Source organism: Erinaceus europaeus, chromosome 13, assembly GCF_950295315.1.
Source record: "Erinaceus europaeus chromosome 13, mEriEur2.1, whole genome shotgun sequence".
Classification (NCBI taxonomy): Eukaryota; Metazoa; Chordata; class Mammalia; order Eulipotyphla; family Erinaceidae; genus Erinaceus; species Erinaceus europaeus.
The window spans coordinates 19,332,472-19,350,826 of record NC_080174.1 but is presented as its reverse complement, the minus strand read 5'-3'; the positions used below and the strand labels follow the sequence as shown (position 1 = coordinate 19,350,826).

The 18,355-nt window shown below is 38.8% G+C and overlaps 1 protein-coding gene across 9 annotated transcripts in view; it reads right to left on the bottom strand.

Moving 5' to 3' along the window:
- Window positions 1-15,537: 15,537 nt before the first annotated feature.
- Window positions 15,538-18,355, bottom strand: part of SENP6 (SUMO specific peptidase 6) — a 97,302-nt gene continuing 94,484 nt past the window's right edge. For all 9 annotated transcript variants that reach the window (XM_060205404.1, XM_060205396.1, XM_060205397.1 and 6 more), the window contains one exon: window positions 15,538-16,048. In XM_060205404.1, the coding sequence (XP_060061387.1) occupies window positions 15,839-16,048 (210 nt within the window). In that variant the 3' untranslated portion in view covers window positions 15,538-15,838. The remainder of the gene's footprint in view (window positions 16,049-18,355) is intronic.

Genomic DNA, 18,355 nt, shown 5'->3' with positions numbered 1-18,355 from the left:
GCGGGCGGTAGCGCAGCAGATTAAGCGCACGTGGCACAAAGCGCAAGGACCTGTGTAAGGATCCGGGTTGGAGCCCCTGGGTCCCACCTGCAGGGGATTCGCTTCACAGGCGGTGAAGCAGGTCTGCAGGTGTCTATATTTCTCTCCCCCTCTGTCTTCCCCTCCTCTCTGTTTCTCTCTGTCCTATCCAACAACAACGACAACAATAACATTAACAACAACAACATAGAGAAGGGAAACAAAAGGGAAAAAAAAACAGCCTCCAAGAGCAGTGGCTTCATAGTGCAGGCACCAAGCCCCAGCAATAACCCTGGAGGCAAAAAATAATATATATATATATGCAACGATATATATATATATATATATAATATATATATATGCAAGGATTGGCCCAAGGACCGGTGTAAGGATCCTGGTTCAAGCCCCTGGTTCCTCACCTGGAGGGAGTCGCCTCACAAGTGGTGAAGCAGGTCTGCAGGTGTCTTTCTCTCCCCCTCTCTGTTTCCCCTTCTCTCTCGATTTCTCTCTGTCCTATCCAACAACAATGATAGTAATAACAGCAGAGATAAACAACAAGGGCAACAAAAGGGAAAAGGTGGCCTCCAGGAGCAGTGGATTCATAGTGCAGGCACCGAACCCCAGCAATAACCCTGGAGGCAAATGTGTGTGTGTGTGTGTGTGTGTGTGTGTGTGTCTGTATATATATATATATGAGGAGGCAGGTAGTAGCAAACCTGGTTGAGTGCACAGAATACAGTGCACAAGGACCCAGGTTCAAGCCCCTGGTCCCCAGCAGGGCTGCAGGTGTCTCTCTGTCTGTTTCCCTCTCTATCTCCCTCTCCGCTCAATTTCTTTCTGTCTCTATTCAATAAATAAAAAAATAAAATGAAAAGGTTATTTTAAAATATACATATAAATGAGAGTTTTGACTTCTAGCAAGGGAATAAATGAATAATAAAGTTGATAATGTGTTATACAAAAAATAGAATGTACATAGTAACTAAAGTAGGAAAAATTGGGTATGGGGAGCATTATTTAAATAAATCAGTGATACACAGTATTTTTTTCTGAAAAAAATATTTTGTTATATAATGGAGAAAATGCCAGTAGTGAGATCCTTGCCTTAAAAATAGTGGTATCTTAAGAGTCAGGAGGTAGCACAGTGGGTTAAGCACACATGGCACGAAGCGCAAGGACCACATAAGGATCCCGGTTCGAGCCCCTGGCTCCCCACCTGCAGGGGGATCACTTCACAAACGGTGAAGCAGGTCTGCAGGTGTCATTCTCTTCCCTTCTCTGTCTTCTCCTCCTCTCTCCATTTCTCTCTGTCCTATCTAACGACTACGACATCAATAACAACAATAATAACTAAAACAACAAAGGCAACAAAAAGGAAAATAAATAAATATAAAAAGATTTTTTAAATGTTAAAAAAAATAGATGTGACCGGCATAAGGATCACGGTTTGAGCCCCCAGCTCCCCGCCTGCAGGGGAGTCATTTCACAGTCGGTGAAGCAGGTCTGCCGGTGTCTATCTTTCTCTCCCCCTCTCTGTCTTCCCCTCCTCTCTCCATTTCTCTCTGTACTATCCAACAACAACAACAGCTATGACAACAATAACAATAATAACTACAATAAGCACAACAAGGGCAATAAAAAAATGGGAAAAAATGGCCTTCAGGAGCAGTGGATTCGTAGTGCAGGAACCGAGCCCCAGCAATAACCCTGAAGGCAAAAAAAAAAAAAAAAGTCGTATCTTGAGATAGATCAAGGAAGTTTTTTTTTTTTTTTGATCGAGGAACTATTTAAAAAACACTGACCAGGTGGTCCAGGAGGTGGCGAAGTGATAAAGCTTTGGATGCTCAAGCATGATGTCCTAAGTTCGATCCCCTGCAGCACATGTGCCAGAGTGATGTCTGGCTCTCTCTCTCCTCCTATCTTTCTCATAAATAAATAAAATCTTTAAAGAAAAGAAATTAAAAAAAAAACACTGACCAGGAAGTGTATAATTAAATGTGTCAGTGTTAAATATTATCCTCCTGGTAATGATAAATGTATGTTTGAAGTGAGCAATGCATTAAATGGATCCACAGAGTAATAAGCTGAGTTCATTTGCTTAGTACTTTATTGGGATTTGCTAAGTGAGTATTAACACTAGTCAGCCTTTGCTATGTAGCTAATGTAAGTTCAGTGACATAGAAAGAAAAACATTTACTTTGCTTCCTGGTAAGTATATAGGTCACCTGGGACAACTGTAATTCAGGCTGCTAGTAAATTTAGATCTGATCTATACATCTCATTCTGGGCTACGGTATCCTTGTATCAGTGGTCAGAAATACAGCATGTGTCTTATAGCATGGCCTTAGGTTGGCACACTGCTACTTTTATCCACATTCCATTGGTCAAAGAAGACCAGGTGACCAAGCCTAGAAGGACAGGATGAGCCTTATTTTTAAAAAATTTTTATATTATTTATTTATTTTAATATTTGTTTATTTCCTTTTTATTGCCCTTGTTTTTGTTTTTTTATTGTTGTTGTAGTTATTATTGTTGTTGATATCATCGTTGTTGGATAGGATAGGATAGAGAGAAATGGAGAGAGGAGAGGAAGACAGAGAGGGGGAGAGAAAGAAACCTGCAGACCTGCTTCACCGCCTGTGAAGCGACTCCCCTGTAGGTGGGGGGGGGGGGGCGGGGGGGGGGGAGGGGGCTTGAACCGGGATCCTTACCCCAGTCCTTGAGCTTTGCGCCACATGCGCTTAACCCACTCCGCTACCGCCCAACTCCCTTTATTTTTTTTTAATATTTATTTATTTTCCCTTTTGTTGCCCTTGTTGTTTTTTTATTGTTGTTGTACTTATTATTGTTGTTATTGATGTCATTGTTGTTAGGACAGAGAGAAATGGAGGGAGGAGGGGAAGAGAGGGGGCAGAGAAAGATAGACACCCACAGACCTGCTTCACTGCCTGTGAAGCGACCCCCCTGCAGGTGGGAAGCCGGGGCTCCAACCGGGGATCTTACGCTGGTCCTTGCACTTTGTGCCATTTGCGCTTAACCTGCTGCGCTACCATCTGACTCCCAGGATGAGCTTTACTATGGATGTATAGGTAGTGAATGTTTGCTGAGAAATAACCTAAAATAATCTTTTAAAATTGTACCTATGGTATTTGTAGATTATTCAAGATGATTAGTTAAACAAAGTTGGTAGATTTAAAAAGACGCGTGTAAAAAGCTTCTGAGATACTGGTATGTTTTCTGTCTTTTGTTCTACACAGGAGGGTTAACTTTGTGATAACTCCTCCAGCTATATATGTAGTCATGATTGCTATACTTTTTCTCTGATTATATAATTCTTCAAATAGAAGCATACACATATGTAATTAACTAGTCAAAACATACTTTTAGGGTTTTTTTTTTTCTTCCTAAATTTTAGCTTATTTCTCTCTCTCTCTCCCTTCTTGCCACCAGGGTTAAACTGGGCTCAATGACTGATAAATCCACCACTCTCAGTAGCCATTTTTTCCTCTTTTTCTATTTATTTTCCCCCCTCCAGGGTTATTGCTGGGGCTGGGTGCCTGCACTACGAATCCACTGCTCCTGGAGACTATTTTTTTCCTCTTTGTTGCCCTTTTTGTTTATCGTCGTCATTATTATTATTGTTGCTGCTGTCGTTGTTGTTGGATAGGACAGATTTATCGGGAGAGAAGGGGAAGAAGGAGAAAAAGACCCCTGCAGACCTGCTTCAACGTCTGTGAAGCGACCCCCCTGCGGGTGGGGGGCCGGGGGCTCCTACAGGGATTCCTGCTTCACGCCATGTGCGCTTAACCCACTGCACTACCGCCCGACCCCCTTTCTTTCTTTTATTTTCTTTTTCTTTCCTTCTTTTCTTTCTATCTTCCTCCCTTCCTTCCTTCCTTCCTTCCTTAATTTCTTTCTCTTTCTTTCTTTCTTTCTTTCTCTTTCTCTCTCTCTTTCTTTTTGATAGGACAATGAGAAATTGAGAAGGGAGAGGAACATAATGAAAGACAGAAAGACAAAGAAAGATAGCTGCACACCTGCCTCACTTGTGAAACTCCCCCTCTGCAGGTGGGGAGCAGGGGCTAGAACCTCTCCCAATCCAGTGGCCCTTGAATTTGTTTTAGAAGAATTACATTAAAATGAGTGGTATGATATTAATTTTCAGTCATAAACACCTGAAACTTATGTAATAATGTCATTGTTATTATTATTCATTTGGTCATCACTGAGGCTTCACTGACCATTGATGACTTTTTCAGTTAGAGAAAAAGCGGTACCTCTGGTGTCTCTCTGTCTCCCTCCCTCTCTGTCTCCCCCTCCCTTCCCAATTCCTGACTGACTGTATCTAATAAATAAATAAAGATAATACAAAAATTTTTAAATGATATTAAAAAAAAAGAAGTGCACTGGCTATGCACATATAATCATGCCAGTAGCAATTATAATAACAAACTTGGAGAAGAAACAAACAGCTACAAATATTTTATATTGATTGATTTATTATTGGATAGAGACAGAGAAAAATTGAGAGGGGAGGGGAGGGGTGAGATAAAGAGGGGAAGAGACAGAGAGACACCTGCAGCCCTACTTCATCACTCCAGAAGCTTTCCCCCTGCAGGTGGGGGCCAGGGGCTTGAACCTGGGTCCTTGTGCACCGTAATGTGTGCACTTAACCAGATATGCCATCGCCTGGCCCCCAACATTTAAATCTTTTGAAGCCTATGAGATTAGAGTCATTCAGACTATGATAGTACTATCATTGTAGAGGATTTTAAGAATTTTTTTTGGGGTGGAACTAGGGTCTCACATGTACATGATTTCTCCAATGCAGGCCACTATTTTTATTCACAAAGAATTCGAGAGAGAGATGTCACAGCACTACAATGTCCATCATTACCATGTGGTGTAAGGGGCTGGAGCATAGTTCATGTGCATGGTTATGCATGTGTCTTACCTCTCCAGCCATTAAAAACATCGTTTAAAAAAATAAAATGGGGGGGGGGGAAGTGGTGGCGCACCTGGTTGAGCGCACATGTTACAATGTGGAAGGACTCAGGTTTGAGGTCCCCAGTCCCTGGTCCCCACCTGCAGAGGAAAAGCTTCATGAGTGGTGAAGCAGGGCTGCAGGTGTCTCTCTGTCTCTCTCCTTCTCTATCTCCCCCTTCCCTCTCAATTTCTGCCTCTCTGTGCAATAAATAAAGGTAATTTAAAAAATTAAAAAATAAATAAAAAGATGTGAAAAAAATGAATAAAATGGGCCCAGAGGTAGAGCACCCAGTGGAGCTCACACATGAATATGTATGAAGACTTGATTCTAGCCCCATGTCCCCACCTGCTAGGGGAAGCTTCATAAGTCATGGAGCGGGAGGCAGGGGTAGACAGCATAATGGTTATGCAAAGAGACTCTCATGCCTAAGGTTCCGAAGTCCCAGGTTCAATCCCCCGCACCACCATAGGCCAGAGTTGTTCAGTGCTCTGGTATTTCTCTCTGTGTCTTTCTCTCTCTGCATCTCTCTCAAAAATAAAATACTAAACAACAACAATAACAACAACAACAACAATGAAAAACAACAAGGGCAACAAAAGGGAAAATAAATAAATAAATAAATAAATATAAAAAAACTTAGGGAAAAAAGTCAATTTCTCCAGTACTATGGCCTCTCTCTCTCTCTCTTTCTCATGTAAGAATCTTTTAAAAATGGGAGAAATGTTGACACAAGAGCAGTAAAATGACTCATGTATGACACATAGAAGCTACATTAGGAGAGAAAGAGAGAAAGAAAGAGAAAAGAATGAGAAATTCACCCTACGAAGCTGTTTAGCAGTATTGCGCATTCTCAAAGATCTGAGTTCACTGCCCCAGACTGCATTAAAAAAAAAAAAAGAAAAGAAAGAAAGAAAAGAAAAACAAGTAAAAAAGGGGCCGTGCGGGGTTGTTAAGCACACAAGGCTCAAAGTGCAGGGACCCGCTTAAACATCCCTTTGTAAAGTACCCGGTTGGAGTCCCCCGCTCACCACCTTCAGGGGAGTCCGCGTCATAAGAGGCAGGTCTGCAGGTGTCTGTCTTCCTCTCCTCTCTCGATTTCTCTCTGTCCTATCCAACAACAGCAATGGCAACAACAACATCACAACAACTAGGGCAACAAAATGGGGAAATGGCCTCCAGGAGCAGCGGATTCGCAGTGCAGACACCAAGCCCCAGCAATAACTCTGGAGGCAAAAATAAATAGGTAGATAAATACAAATTATCAGAATGTAGATCTTTAGAAAATGTAAGAGTTGCATCAGCAAAATAATTTGCTTGGATAGTGCACCTGCTTTGCATGTTCCAGACCCAGATTTGAGCCCCACACCCACTGCTTTTGGGAAAGCTTCAGTGCTGTGTTTTCTCCCTTACTCTAACTCTGTCTCTGTCTCTCTCTTTACCTGAAAAGGTCAGAGAGGTGAAGCTCTGATTATGACAAAGAATAAGACCAGAAAGAAAAATTTAAAAAGAGAAAATGTAAGTATTGTTTCCAGATTTCTAAAAAGTGAAACAGGGAACCAGGCAGTGGCGCAAAGTGCAAGGACCAGCATAAGGATCCCAGTTCGAAGCCCCCGGCTCTCCACCTGCAGGGAGGTCTCTTCACAGGTGGTGAAGCAGGTCTGCAGGTGTCTATCTTACTCTCCCCATCTCTGTCTTCCCCTCCTCTCTTCATTTCTCTCTGTCCTATTTAATAACAACAACAATAACCACAACGACGATAAACAAGGGCAACAAAAGGGAAAAAAGTGAAACAGATAAAGAGGGAGTAGGCTTTTGTTCTATGTAGAAAAGTGAATCTTTACATAGGGAAAAAAATACACAATATTCCTTTTTTTTTTTTTGCCTCCAGGTTTATCGCTGGGGCTCAGTGCCCGCACTACAAATCCACTGTTCTTGGCATCCTTTTTTTTTTTTCCCCCCAATTTTATTGGATAGGACAGAGAGAAATTGAGAGAGGAGGTTGACAGGGAGAGAGAAAGAGAGACATCTACAGACCTGCTTCACCAATTGTCAAGTGCCTCCCACTGCAGGTGGGGAGCCAAGGGCTTGAACCCAGACCTTGTGCAAGCCCTTGTGTTTCATATTATACACGCTTAGCTAGGTGGCCACCGCCCGGACCCCTAAAATATTCATCAGTGATGTCAATGTCCAAAGTCCCAACATAGAGCAGGAGTGATAGCATAATATTTGGCTATGCAAACAGACTCTCTGAGGTCCCAGGTTCAACCCCTCCTCACCATTATAAACCAGAGTTGAGCAGTGCTCTGGGAAATTAAAAAACAAAAACAAACAAACAAAAACAAAAACAAAAACATCTCTCAAAAGAGTCTGACTCCAGCCCTTACCACATTTGCAGATGCTTTAGTTTAGTTAGTGCTGTGTTATCTTTCCCTCTCTCTGTTTCTCCTCCTATCTGAAAAACAAGTCAGCCTGGAGTGAAGAAGTCCCAGTGACAAAACAAAAACTTCAACAACAAAACCTCAGATAGGAAAAAATAAAAAAATCTGACATCCATATCTGAGTGTCTATACCAGAGAGTGTGGAACCTCCAGTTCATAAACCTCGCCTTGCCCTGTTTCTTTAGTTACTTGGCAACTTGAGGGCATCATAACCAATATTGTGTCAAGAGAATAATTTCTCTCCTGCTGTTTTGTATCTGTCCTATTTATAGCCAAGTCTCTAATGATTCAAATATCAAAACAACTGAAGGACTGTAATTATCATATGCTAATTAGTATCTCAAATTCTGATGACTGTCGGCAATTTATTCTTTTTTTAATGTTTTTTTCTTTTTTCTTAATATTTATTTTATTTATTTATTCCCTTTTGTTGCCCTTGTTGTTTTATTGTTGTAGTTATTATTGTTGTTGTCGTTGTTGGATAGGACAGAGAGAAATGGAGAGGGGAGGGGAAGACAGAAGGGGAGAGAAAGACAGACACCTGCAGACCTGCTTCACCGCCTGTGAAGCGACTCCCCTGCAGGTGGGGAGCCGGGGTTCGAAGCGGGATCCTTATGCCGGTCCTTGTGCTTTGTGCCACCTGCGCTTAACCTGCTGCACTACAGCCCGACTCCCCGGCAATTTATTCTGAAGTCTTCTGTCTAAAGGAATAGCAGGAAGATTGCAAACAGTGAATAACTGGATTGCCGGCTTTCTGTCTGTATTTACTACTCTCTTTACACTCTCTGTGAGAGGTTGGTGTCTCATATGTGGCTTTTTTGTCCTCATCTGCCTGTTTGATTCTGTTACTTTGTGGCTTTTTCACACATTCTGATAGCTCTTTAAGACCTGATTCTTCTCAAGCATCTATTATTATTTATTTATTTATTGGATAGAGACAGTCAGAAATCGAGAGGGGAAAGGGTGATAGAGAGAAAGAAAGATAGAGACAGATACCTGTAGCATTGTTTCACCATTTGCAAAGCTTTCCCCCCTGCAGGTAAGGACCAGGGGCTCGAATCCCGGTCCTTGCACATTGTAACATGTGCGCTCAACCAGGTGCACCACCACCTGGCCCCTCAAGCACCTTTGTATCTGAGCTCTGAGAAAATTTACCATAAAACTACAGCACTATTGGTATTATGTAAAATGGAGTTATAGTTAAATAACATTAGGAGCTGACATTTTCAGAGTGTACTAACATACCGCCCCACCTAAGAACATTATTTGTCTTTTCTGACAGTCTTTGACTGGGAATAAAATTGTGCAGCTTTTGCATTTAAGTGCTTTTCTTGATAAATTTATTCCTAATTATTTATAGTAGTTGGTCATAATTGTGAATAATTCCACTATTTTTCTCTAGATTCTTATTATACATATATCTGGCCACTGTAATGTTTTCCTTTTTAAAAAACAAGTTCCCTCTGGTTTCTAATTATACACTCTTATACACTCCCCTAGCAGCAACAAAAAAAAAAAAAAAAAAAGATTTACCCTTACTTTCCAAAGTTTATGCCAATTATTTTAATTTCTTGTGCAAAGACCATGTTGAGATTATGAGAAACTAATTTTTCATATTAATTTAATGGACTTTAAGTGTATTATTAAGAAGTTACAGTCTTGTGGTCCAGGAGGTGGTGTAGTGGATAAAGCACTGGACTCTCAAGCATGAAGTCCCAAGTTCAACCCCTGGCAGCACATGTACCAGAGTGATGTCTGGTTCTTTCTTTCTCTCCTCTCCTTCTCATTAATAAATAAAATATATTTTTTAAAAAAGTTAGTCTTTCTAGTGTTCTGGTGGTGGGAATTGTGTGGAGTTGTACCACTCTTATCATATGGTTTTTTGTCAGTGTTTCCTTTTTACAAATACAAATTTTTAAAAAGTTACAGTCTATGTTTTAATAGATTTTTAAATCACCATTTAAAGATTGTGTTAAGAATAGCTAAGTTTATATGATTCTAGAAGTTTCTTCCTTTAATCCTTGGCATGATATATATTTTGATGTTAAACATCTTTGGACTTGGTCATCAGACATCACATTTGTTACTCCTACTGGATTATAAATGTTAACATTTTATTTTTGTCAGCCTTTTTAAAGATTTTATTTATGTACTTTAATGCTAGAGATAGAGAGAGAAAGATACACAGGGAGACCAGACACTGCTCAGCTCTGGTTTATGGTGGTAATGGGGACTGAACCTGGAACCTTAGTGCTTCAGGCATAAGTCTATTTGCATAACCATTATGCTCTCACCCCAGGCCTGTTTTCTCAGTCTTTATCACACATTGCATAATTCGCTAGTTTTCCTTTTCAACGCCATTACTAGGTTAATTTATCGAAATTATGCTATACTTACATAAGGGAATGGAGAGAGTTTCACTTATTTTTATGTCCTGTAACAGTCTTTTTCTGCCAGGGCTTTTTTTTTTTTTTTTTTTTGCTGGATCTCTATGTCTGCACTTAGCACTTCCCCCTCCCTCTTTTAGAGAGAGTTTGAAAGACAAGAGAGAGAGGGGAGACACTCCAGTACTGTTTCATGGATCAGGAAGTTTCCCCTCTGGTGGGGTTCCCATGTGGGACTTGGAGGCCCTAACCTGGGTCCTCATGGTGGCAGAGTGCGCTCCACTGCGTGAACCATCTCCTTAGTCCCAAAATATTTTAAATAATTTCAGGTTTAATGTTTTAATATTTAAGTCCAAGAACGGCATGGTCTTTATGTACTTTCAGAGCACCTCTGTAACACTTTGTCAATATCAATATTTTCTAAATAGATAAACAAGTTGTCTACTTTTTATTTTGTTATTGCCACCAATGTTTTTCTTGAGGCTTGGTGCCTTCATGATGAATCTACTGCTCCTGGAAGCCACCCCCCTCCCTCCCGCGTCTTTTTTTTTTTTCTATTTTATTTGATAGGGCAGAGAGAAATTGATAGAGGATGGGGAGATAAAGAGGTAGAAAGACAGGGAGTCGGGTGGTACCAGCGGGTTAAGCACACGTGGCGCAAAGCCCAAGGACCCGCGTAAGGATCCCGGTTCCAGCCCCCAGCTCCCCACCTGCAGGGGAGTCGCTTCACAGGCGGTGAAGTAGGTCTGCAGGTGTCTTTCTCTCCCCCTCTCGGTCTTCCCCTCCTCTCTCCATTTCTCTCTGTCCTATCTAACAATGACATCAATAACAACAACTACAATAATAAAGAAAAAACAAGGGCAACCAAAGAGAAAATAAATATACTTCACCACTCATGAAATATCCCCCTTGCAGAGTCTCCAACCTGGGTCCTTGCGCATGGGAAAGCGTGTGCTGAACTAGGTGCAGCCGCCTGTTGCCCACAAGTTGTCTGTTTCATTGAGAAGTTCTGATACTTTCATAAGTATCACCTCTTTTTTTTTTCTTTTGTCTAGGACAGAAAGAAATTGAGGGGATAGCGGGAGATAAAGATGAAGAGAGACAGATACCTCAAGACCTGCTTTACCACTTGTGAGTCAACCCTCCCCCTCACCTGACAGGTGGGGAGCCGGGGGCTTGAACCGGGATCCTTCCTTGGGTCCTTGCATTTTATACTATGTGCGCTTAACCTGGTGCGCCACTTCTCAGCCTCCCCTCTCCCATTTTCTTCAAGCTTTAAATTTGTGATAACAGAACTACACATTAAAGCCTCTCTTTTTTAAAATATGTCTTTCATTTTCCTTCGTATTTCACCTTCATCAGGTTCGTATATATCCAATTTATCTTTTTTTTTGGTAATAATTGGAATATGTCATCCCAGTCCTTTTTGTAATCAGATGAAAGCCTGATGGTTCTTTTAATTATTTATTTCCTTGTTGCCCTTGTATTCCCTTTTGATCCCCATTCGAGTCCCCCACTCCCCACCTGCAGGGGAGTTGCTTCACAAAATCTAATATCAATCAATACCAATAACTACAACATTTTTTTTTAAAAAAAAAGGGCAACAAAAGGGAAAATTTAAAAAAAATAAAGAATTCCTTTAAAAAATATAAAACGAACATTATGTTAACTATTGCTTTAAGAGTTCACAAACCATCCACTTACTAATTCACGCTAGAATCTTATCAAGAATTGATGAATTATAATTTAGACTTGTCAAGACATTTGCAGGTCTCTCACTTTGGGGTTACTTAGGAATATTCTTCATAACTCCTCAAGGTTTAGTAACAACTTTAGTAATTGTTATCTACCATGTTCTTAATGTGGATGTAAGAGACATTGTGGCATCATAAAGCATTTGGGGGAAGAAATGCAGACAAGCCTTATTACCTTTGTGACTAGGAACTTGAAAGCTGTCAGGGACAAATATTCATCTCTTTGAAGTTGCTTGTTAAAGGAGTTATGTACCAGATTTGCTTGCAGAGTTATTTGAAAATACATGGAACCACTTAAGTTGAAACCCTAGGAGTGCCATTTGAAAAGTACCTAGGCAATTCTGGTAGACATTTTGAGATTAAGAAAAAAAAAAAAAAATCCTACCTTGGGGTAATATTGTTCCTACTGTAATCATTTGCTATTAATTACAATTAAGTTATTTATAATAAGGACATAAAAGCTTGGAATTTTTACCTTTTTGAGTCTTCCATGTCACGGAACTGATTATTTAAAAATTTCTTTGTAAGTAGTTTAGGGTATTCTCCCATTATTTACTGAAGAGATTTAAGAGAATTGGAAAGGTAGACCCAATTTCTCCCCAAGGTACACATATCTCCCACTTAGCCAGAGGTCTTCCTCTGTAACTGAAATTAAGTTCCAAAGACCATATTTTATAACCTTTTTTTGCATGAGTGGGGGGGGGGGTGGGGAAGTCCTGCTAAAGTATTTCTAACACTATTTACTAGATTTTTTGCGGACCTGCCTCTAAGTTTTTTCTTTCAATTAATCTTTTTTTTAAGTATTTCCTTTTTGTTGCCCTTTTTATTGTCGATGTCATCATTGTTGGATAGAACACAGAGAAATGAGATAAGGGGAAGACAGAGAGGGGGAGAGGAAGACATCTGCAGACCTGCTTCACGGCCAGCCGTATCAGTGACCTTGGGAGAACTACTACTTTTTTTTTTTTAATATTTAATTTATTTATTCCCTTTTGTTGCCCTTGTTGTTTTATTGTTGTAGTTATTATTGTTGTTGTCGTTGTTGGATAGGACAGAGAGAAATGGAGAGAGGAGGGGAAGACAGAGAGGGGGAGAGAAAGATAGACACCTGCAGACCTGCTTCACCGCCTGTGAAGCGACTCCCCTGCAGGTGGGGAGCCGGGGGCTCAAACTGGGATCCTTATGCTGGTCCCTGCGCTTTACACTACATGCGCTTAACCCGCTGCACTACTGCCCGAATCCCTCCTTCAATTAATCTAATGTGATCTTAAGTTGATCATTTGGTTCAATAACCCTTTGGCCACACTTAGTTTACTGGTTATGGTCTAATCTGAGAACACCATTAGATATTTACAGCTTATTGGTTATACTCTATACCTCCCCATCTATGAATCATATAGTAAGCCTAGCCTTGCCTTAGTGGTAAACTACCCATTTATATTCACTTGACTAGAGAAATTTCTGGTAGTTCCCCCTCCCCCACAATAATCTTCCCCTCCTTTTGTCCTCAGAATGCTCTAAAAGCCATCTTATTATGTCTGCTTTAGGTATACAGAACTACACTGCCACCTCATCACGTAGGGGATTACTTTCTCCTAAGTGATTCTTTCATCATGTTTCAGTAGTTTTACTCTAACACTGGGTATATATATATATATTCCTGGGTATATATATATATATATATATATATATATATTCCTGGGTGTATATATATATATATATATATATATATATATTCCTTATTATTCCTGCCGCTTGACACTTTTAAGTACAGTTTTTCATTTCTGCAAAATTAAATTTCCTCCATGTTCTCTTACAGATGTCAGAGACAAGTTTTTAAAGAAATACTAATACAGTTATTTTAAAATTTAAATAATTCTTTCAAATAAAATACACACATAATTGACCAATAGCTTAAGCATTACAGTATGCTTCAGGTATGAGTTTAAATTATTGTTTTCAGTTTTCATCGGTCTTAGCAACATCAAAGGGAAATAACTAGTTATATGCTACTTTTCTCCTAAACTACCAAGCGCTAAGACACATACAAATTTTATAGCTAGTAATCTAAAACTCTTCTAAAAATGATTGTTATTCTATCCAGCAAGAAAACAAATACAACAGATCTATCTAATGAGTTAAGACACCTGATACTCATCAAGCAGCTTCAGTGTCTAGTAACCTCTAAACTTCAAAATTGTTCCATGACTTCTACGTACTAATAACATATTATAAAAGGTCGATACTCATTTTAAACTACACCTAGAAGTACCAAAGCCATCAACTGAATGTGCATATACACCAAAGACTTTTCAGTTTAGCTTTGGGGGTCTCCAAATGGTACAATTTATACACTTCAAAGTTAGCCTATCACTTTAAAACAGAATTTTACATAAGTGGGAGAAAATAGCTCGATATTCTATCTGTAGGAAACTGACAGACATCAATATATTTCACTTTGCATGTGAAAATGTGACTTGAGATTCAAAACAATTTTTCTTTGTTCAATAAATAATAAAGTCTGGCTTTTCCTGAGTTAGCATAGTACACCCCCAAAATGTGATGAGAAACAAAAAACGTTATTTTTCAAAGTAACCAATCTATCTCCAGTGTCATAGTGGCTCCACATATGCCAGAACAGCAATTCTTTGTTCTCTCTCGGGAAGGGAAAAAATCCAAAATGACAAATTCTTAATTGGTACTAGTGATGGGCCTTACACTACAAGGCTGAAGAGATAGCATAATGGTTCAACAAAAAGCCTTTCATGCCGGAGGCACCCAACATCCCAGGTTTAATCCCCAGCACCACTGGAAGCCAGAGCTGAGCAGTGCTCTGGTATATGCTCCAACCTCCCCACAAGGACATACATTAGTATATTCCTTAATAAATATGACTCACTTATTTTTGGTTGTCGTTAATCATACCCCACATGTACTCCAAACACACCAATGACTTTAATAAATTCAAGAAGATAGTCTAAAACGTTGGTTGTAATGAGAGAACCGGCAAGATTAATTGCTAGTGATAAAAACAGCCTTCCTTCTTTTCAGCTACTTTTGTTACATGTGCATTTTAAACACATTACTGAACAAAAAAGACTTCTAAAATATATATTTCAAGTCTCAAAGTTAATTTGAAAGAAATGTATAACATTTCATTTGAAAAATAATAAATAGCTGCAGCATATGTGAGTTGGAAATCTACCAGTAGTATCACATTTTAGCATTTTCTAAAGGGGAATTCAAAGATTTGGGTTTTTTTTTTTAATGAATTAAAGTGATTTAAGACAGTAATTTTTACATGTAAAAATAATTTACACTGAATAATCAAGTATAAAGTCTGAACCTTTATCAAAACATGAAAATGAACAATGAAAAAATAACAAAAAAATACAAAAAATAGTAAAGTTCCTATTTAAATTCCTGTGTATACACGGATTAAAATGTTTACCAATGAACTATGTTACAGAGATTATAGCATACTTTAAGCTATAATATAAAATTGTAACGTGTTGGAAATTCTATCTGGACTTACCCAAAATAGTTTAAACCTGAGTCTTTGATGTCATCAGAAATTTGACAAGTTCATTATCAATAACTATTTAGTAATATATTTCAATGTTATTTTTCTTTGAATTACTTGTAATATTGCTTCTCCTTAAAATATTTGTGTAAAATTATGAACATTTATCACATATTTGGGGATTCTCCCAATACAGAGAAATGTATGAATTAAAAGGCTACAGTCCCTAATATATATATATATATATATATATATATATATATATATATATATGAAGTGTCTTTCTTGTTCAAAATGCCTTATTTTCACGTCAAGATATCTTAGAATAAATGTAACAGGATAAAAGATGATCATTGAGACTTGAATGTTCCCATGAAGAATGTAACACAGCCACTGCAAAATTTAATACAAGTTCACTGAAATATCAAATTAATCCTATAAATATTTTTAAAATTTATTTTGCATTTTAGAAGTTGCAGTTTAAAGTACTATTAACAGAAAATACATAACAAAAGCTTCCTAACAAGTGAAAAAAATAATTATAAATGCTGAAAAAATTGGCCTCATTAACATATTTACAGACTTAATACATACTCCATTGAAAATTAATTATATGACATTTGTACAAGCATTAACATTTCTAAGTCACTCTGATAGTGAGCACTTCAGTTCTTTACTGCCAATCCTCAAAACTGAAAGTTTCTAAAGGCAATACTGACAAGCATCAGAAATGGTCAATTTGAGACACTACTGACATGTTGCTCTGCTCCTTCCCTCAAAGGTGTTTCTGTTGAGGAAGTGTCCTTTTGCTTTTTTTTCTCTTTGCTCTGATCTTCTTGCAGTTTCAGAATTATATTTCGGATTTCTTCTCTTTTTGTTCTCATTCTTGGAGGGGGAAACCAATTTGCCAAATTCATGGGCAGTTCAAAGTTGAGAATTGGATTCTGAAAGTAAAAATATACACATTAGAAATGTGACACATACACACACACACACACACACACACACACACACACACGCCACAAATGCACATCTTTTAGTTTCAGGGGTCAACAAACTATTATAGATTGTGAGCCAAATTTTACCTGCAGTTTGTTTATATAAAGTCCTATTGGAACAGAGTGCAATTAACTTATTGATGCTTTGTATGCTACAGTAACACTATACAAGTAGTGTGAGAGAAAAGATAGAGTCTATGAGAATACCTATCTGGGGTTCAACAAAATTCTAAGAAGTGATGTCTAAAATAAGACCCAAAGAACCAAGAATCAGCCAAATAAAAAGCGACAGAAAGTAAGTATATTATAGTTACAGAAATACACAGTGAGACCTAGAGCAAGGACCCTGCGCTGGTGTACCCGGTTAAGCACAAACATTACCATGCGTAGGGAGCTGGGTTTGAGCTGCTGGGGAGGATATTTTACATGTAGTGAGGCAGGCAGGCCTGCAGGTTTATTTCTCTCTCCCTCTCTATGTCCCCTTTCCTTTCAACTTCTATTATACTATATATAAAAAAGGAGGAGTAGGAGAGAAGGAAGGAAGGGACCAAGGGAGAGGACAAAGGAGGGAAAGGAAATGGTGAGGGGAAGAGAATGGCCACTGGGAACTGTGAATTCTTGCAGGCACTGAGCCCTAGCAATAACCCTGGTGGAAAAACCAACCAAAACCAAAACCGCTACCTAGAACAAAAAAGAACACCAGGCCAGATGATTGGACTTAAGTAGAATTATGCAGGACCTGTGGAAGGACTTTACTCTTTTAAGAGCAATAGAAAGCCACTCTAAGAATTAAAGCAGCAAAATGACATTACTAGATCTCGGTTTTGGAAAGTAATTGTGGAGGCCAGGTGGTGGCGCACTCGGTTAAGCACGCAAATTACAGTATGCAAGTACTCAGTTTCAAGCCCCTGGTCCCTGGGACCTGCAGGGGTCTCTCTGTCTCCCTTGCCCCTCTCAATTTCTGTTTCTATCCAATAATAAATGAATTAAAATATTTTTAAAAATGCCTTGTATCTGTTTAAAAAAAAAAAGGAGAGGGAGAAGAAGAAAGAAAACAATTGTGGACATAGAAGGCAGGGGCAGTAGTAGTTTAAAATAGCAAAGCCAAGTATACTGGACTTAGTGGCAGCAGAGATTTAAAAAAAAAACAAAACTGAATCTATCTAGTGGAGATGGTGGTGAATTATTTTGAGAAGTTGATAATTGTACTTCGAAAACATTTACAGGCTTATGAACCCAAAGCGACCTCACCAATAAATAAATAAATGCTATTATTAAAGATTACTATAAGAATTACTTCTGAATAAACCAACATGATATGCTAAAAAACAAACATTTGGCATAAAATGAAGGAGAATGCATGGCACACACGATGCTGGGTGATCAAGATAACTGTAAAGAATTTTAAGAGATGTGTGGTCCGGTAGGTGGCGTAGTGGTAAAGCTTTGGACTCTCAAACATGAGGTCCCGAGTTCAATCCCCGGCAACACATGTGCCAGAGTGATGTCTGGTTCTTTCTCTCTCCTTCTATCTTTCTCATAAATAAAATCTCAAAAAAAAAAAAAAAAAAAGAATTTTAAGAGATGTATAGATGGTCCTATCTCTGAAGTCAAAAAAGAGAGTGTCATGAAGAATGATCAGCTCTATCAAATGGTAGATCAGTAATTACTTTTAATATAAAAGAGGTAATAGATTGAGTCAAATTACAGAGATTTCAGAAATACATAGTTTTGGGAAATGGATAGAAAATATCATTATGTCTCTAGACATATTATATGAAGGGGATAAAAAAAAAGGCAGTTTGAAAAGACAGAAACAGGCTGGGCGTATGGGTCGACCTGCCAATGCCCATTTCCAGTGGAGAAGCAACTACAGAACTCCCACCTTCTGTACCCCAAAGAGTTTTGGTCCATATTCCCAGTGGGGGAGAAGGAATAGGGGAGAGATGACCAGAGGGCTCTGAACTCCAACTCCACCAGGACCCAGACAGAGAAGAGGAAAAGGGAGGGACATTTGTATGTGGTAATAAGTGTGTGATTTGGAAAGGAAGAGAAGATGGAACCATTAAAAAAAAAAAAAAAAAAAAAAAAAAAAAAATATATATATATATATATATATATATACACACACACACACAAATTCAGACAGATAGTTGTAGAAATCCCCAGATCCCTGCCCCACTAAGGAAAGAGAGACAGGCTGGGGAGTATGGATTGACCTGTCAATGCCCATAGTCAGCAGGGAAACAATTA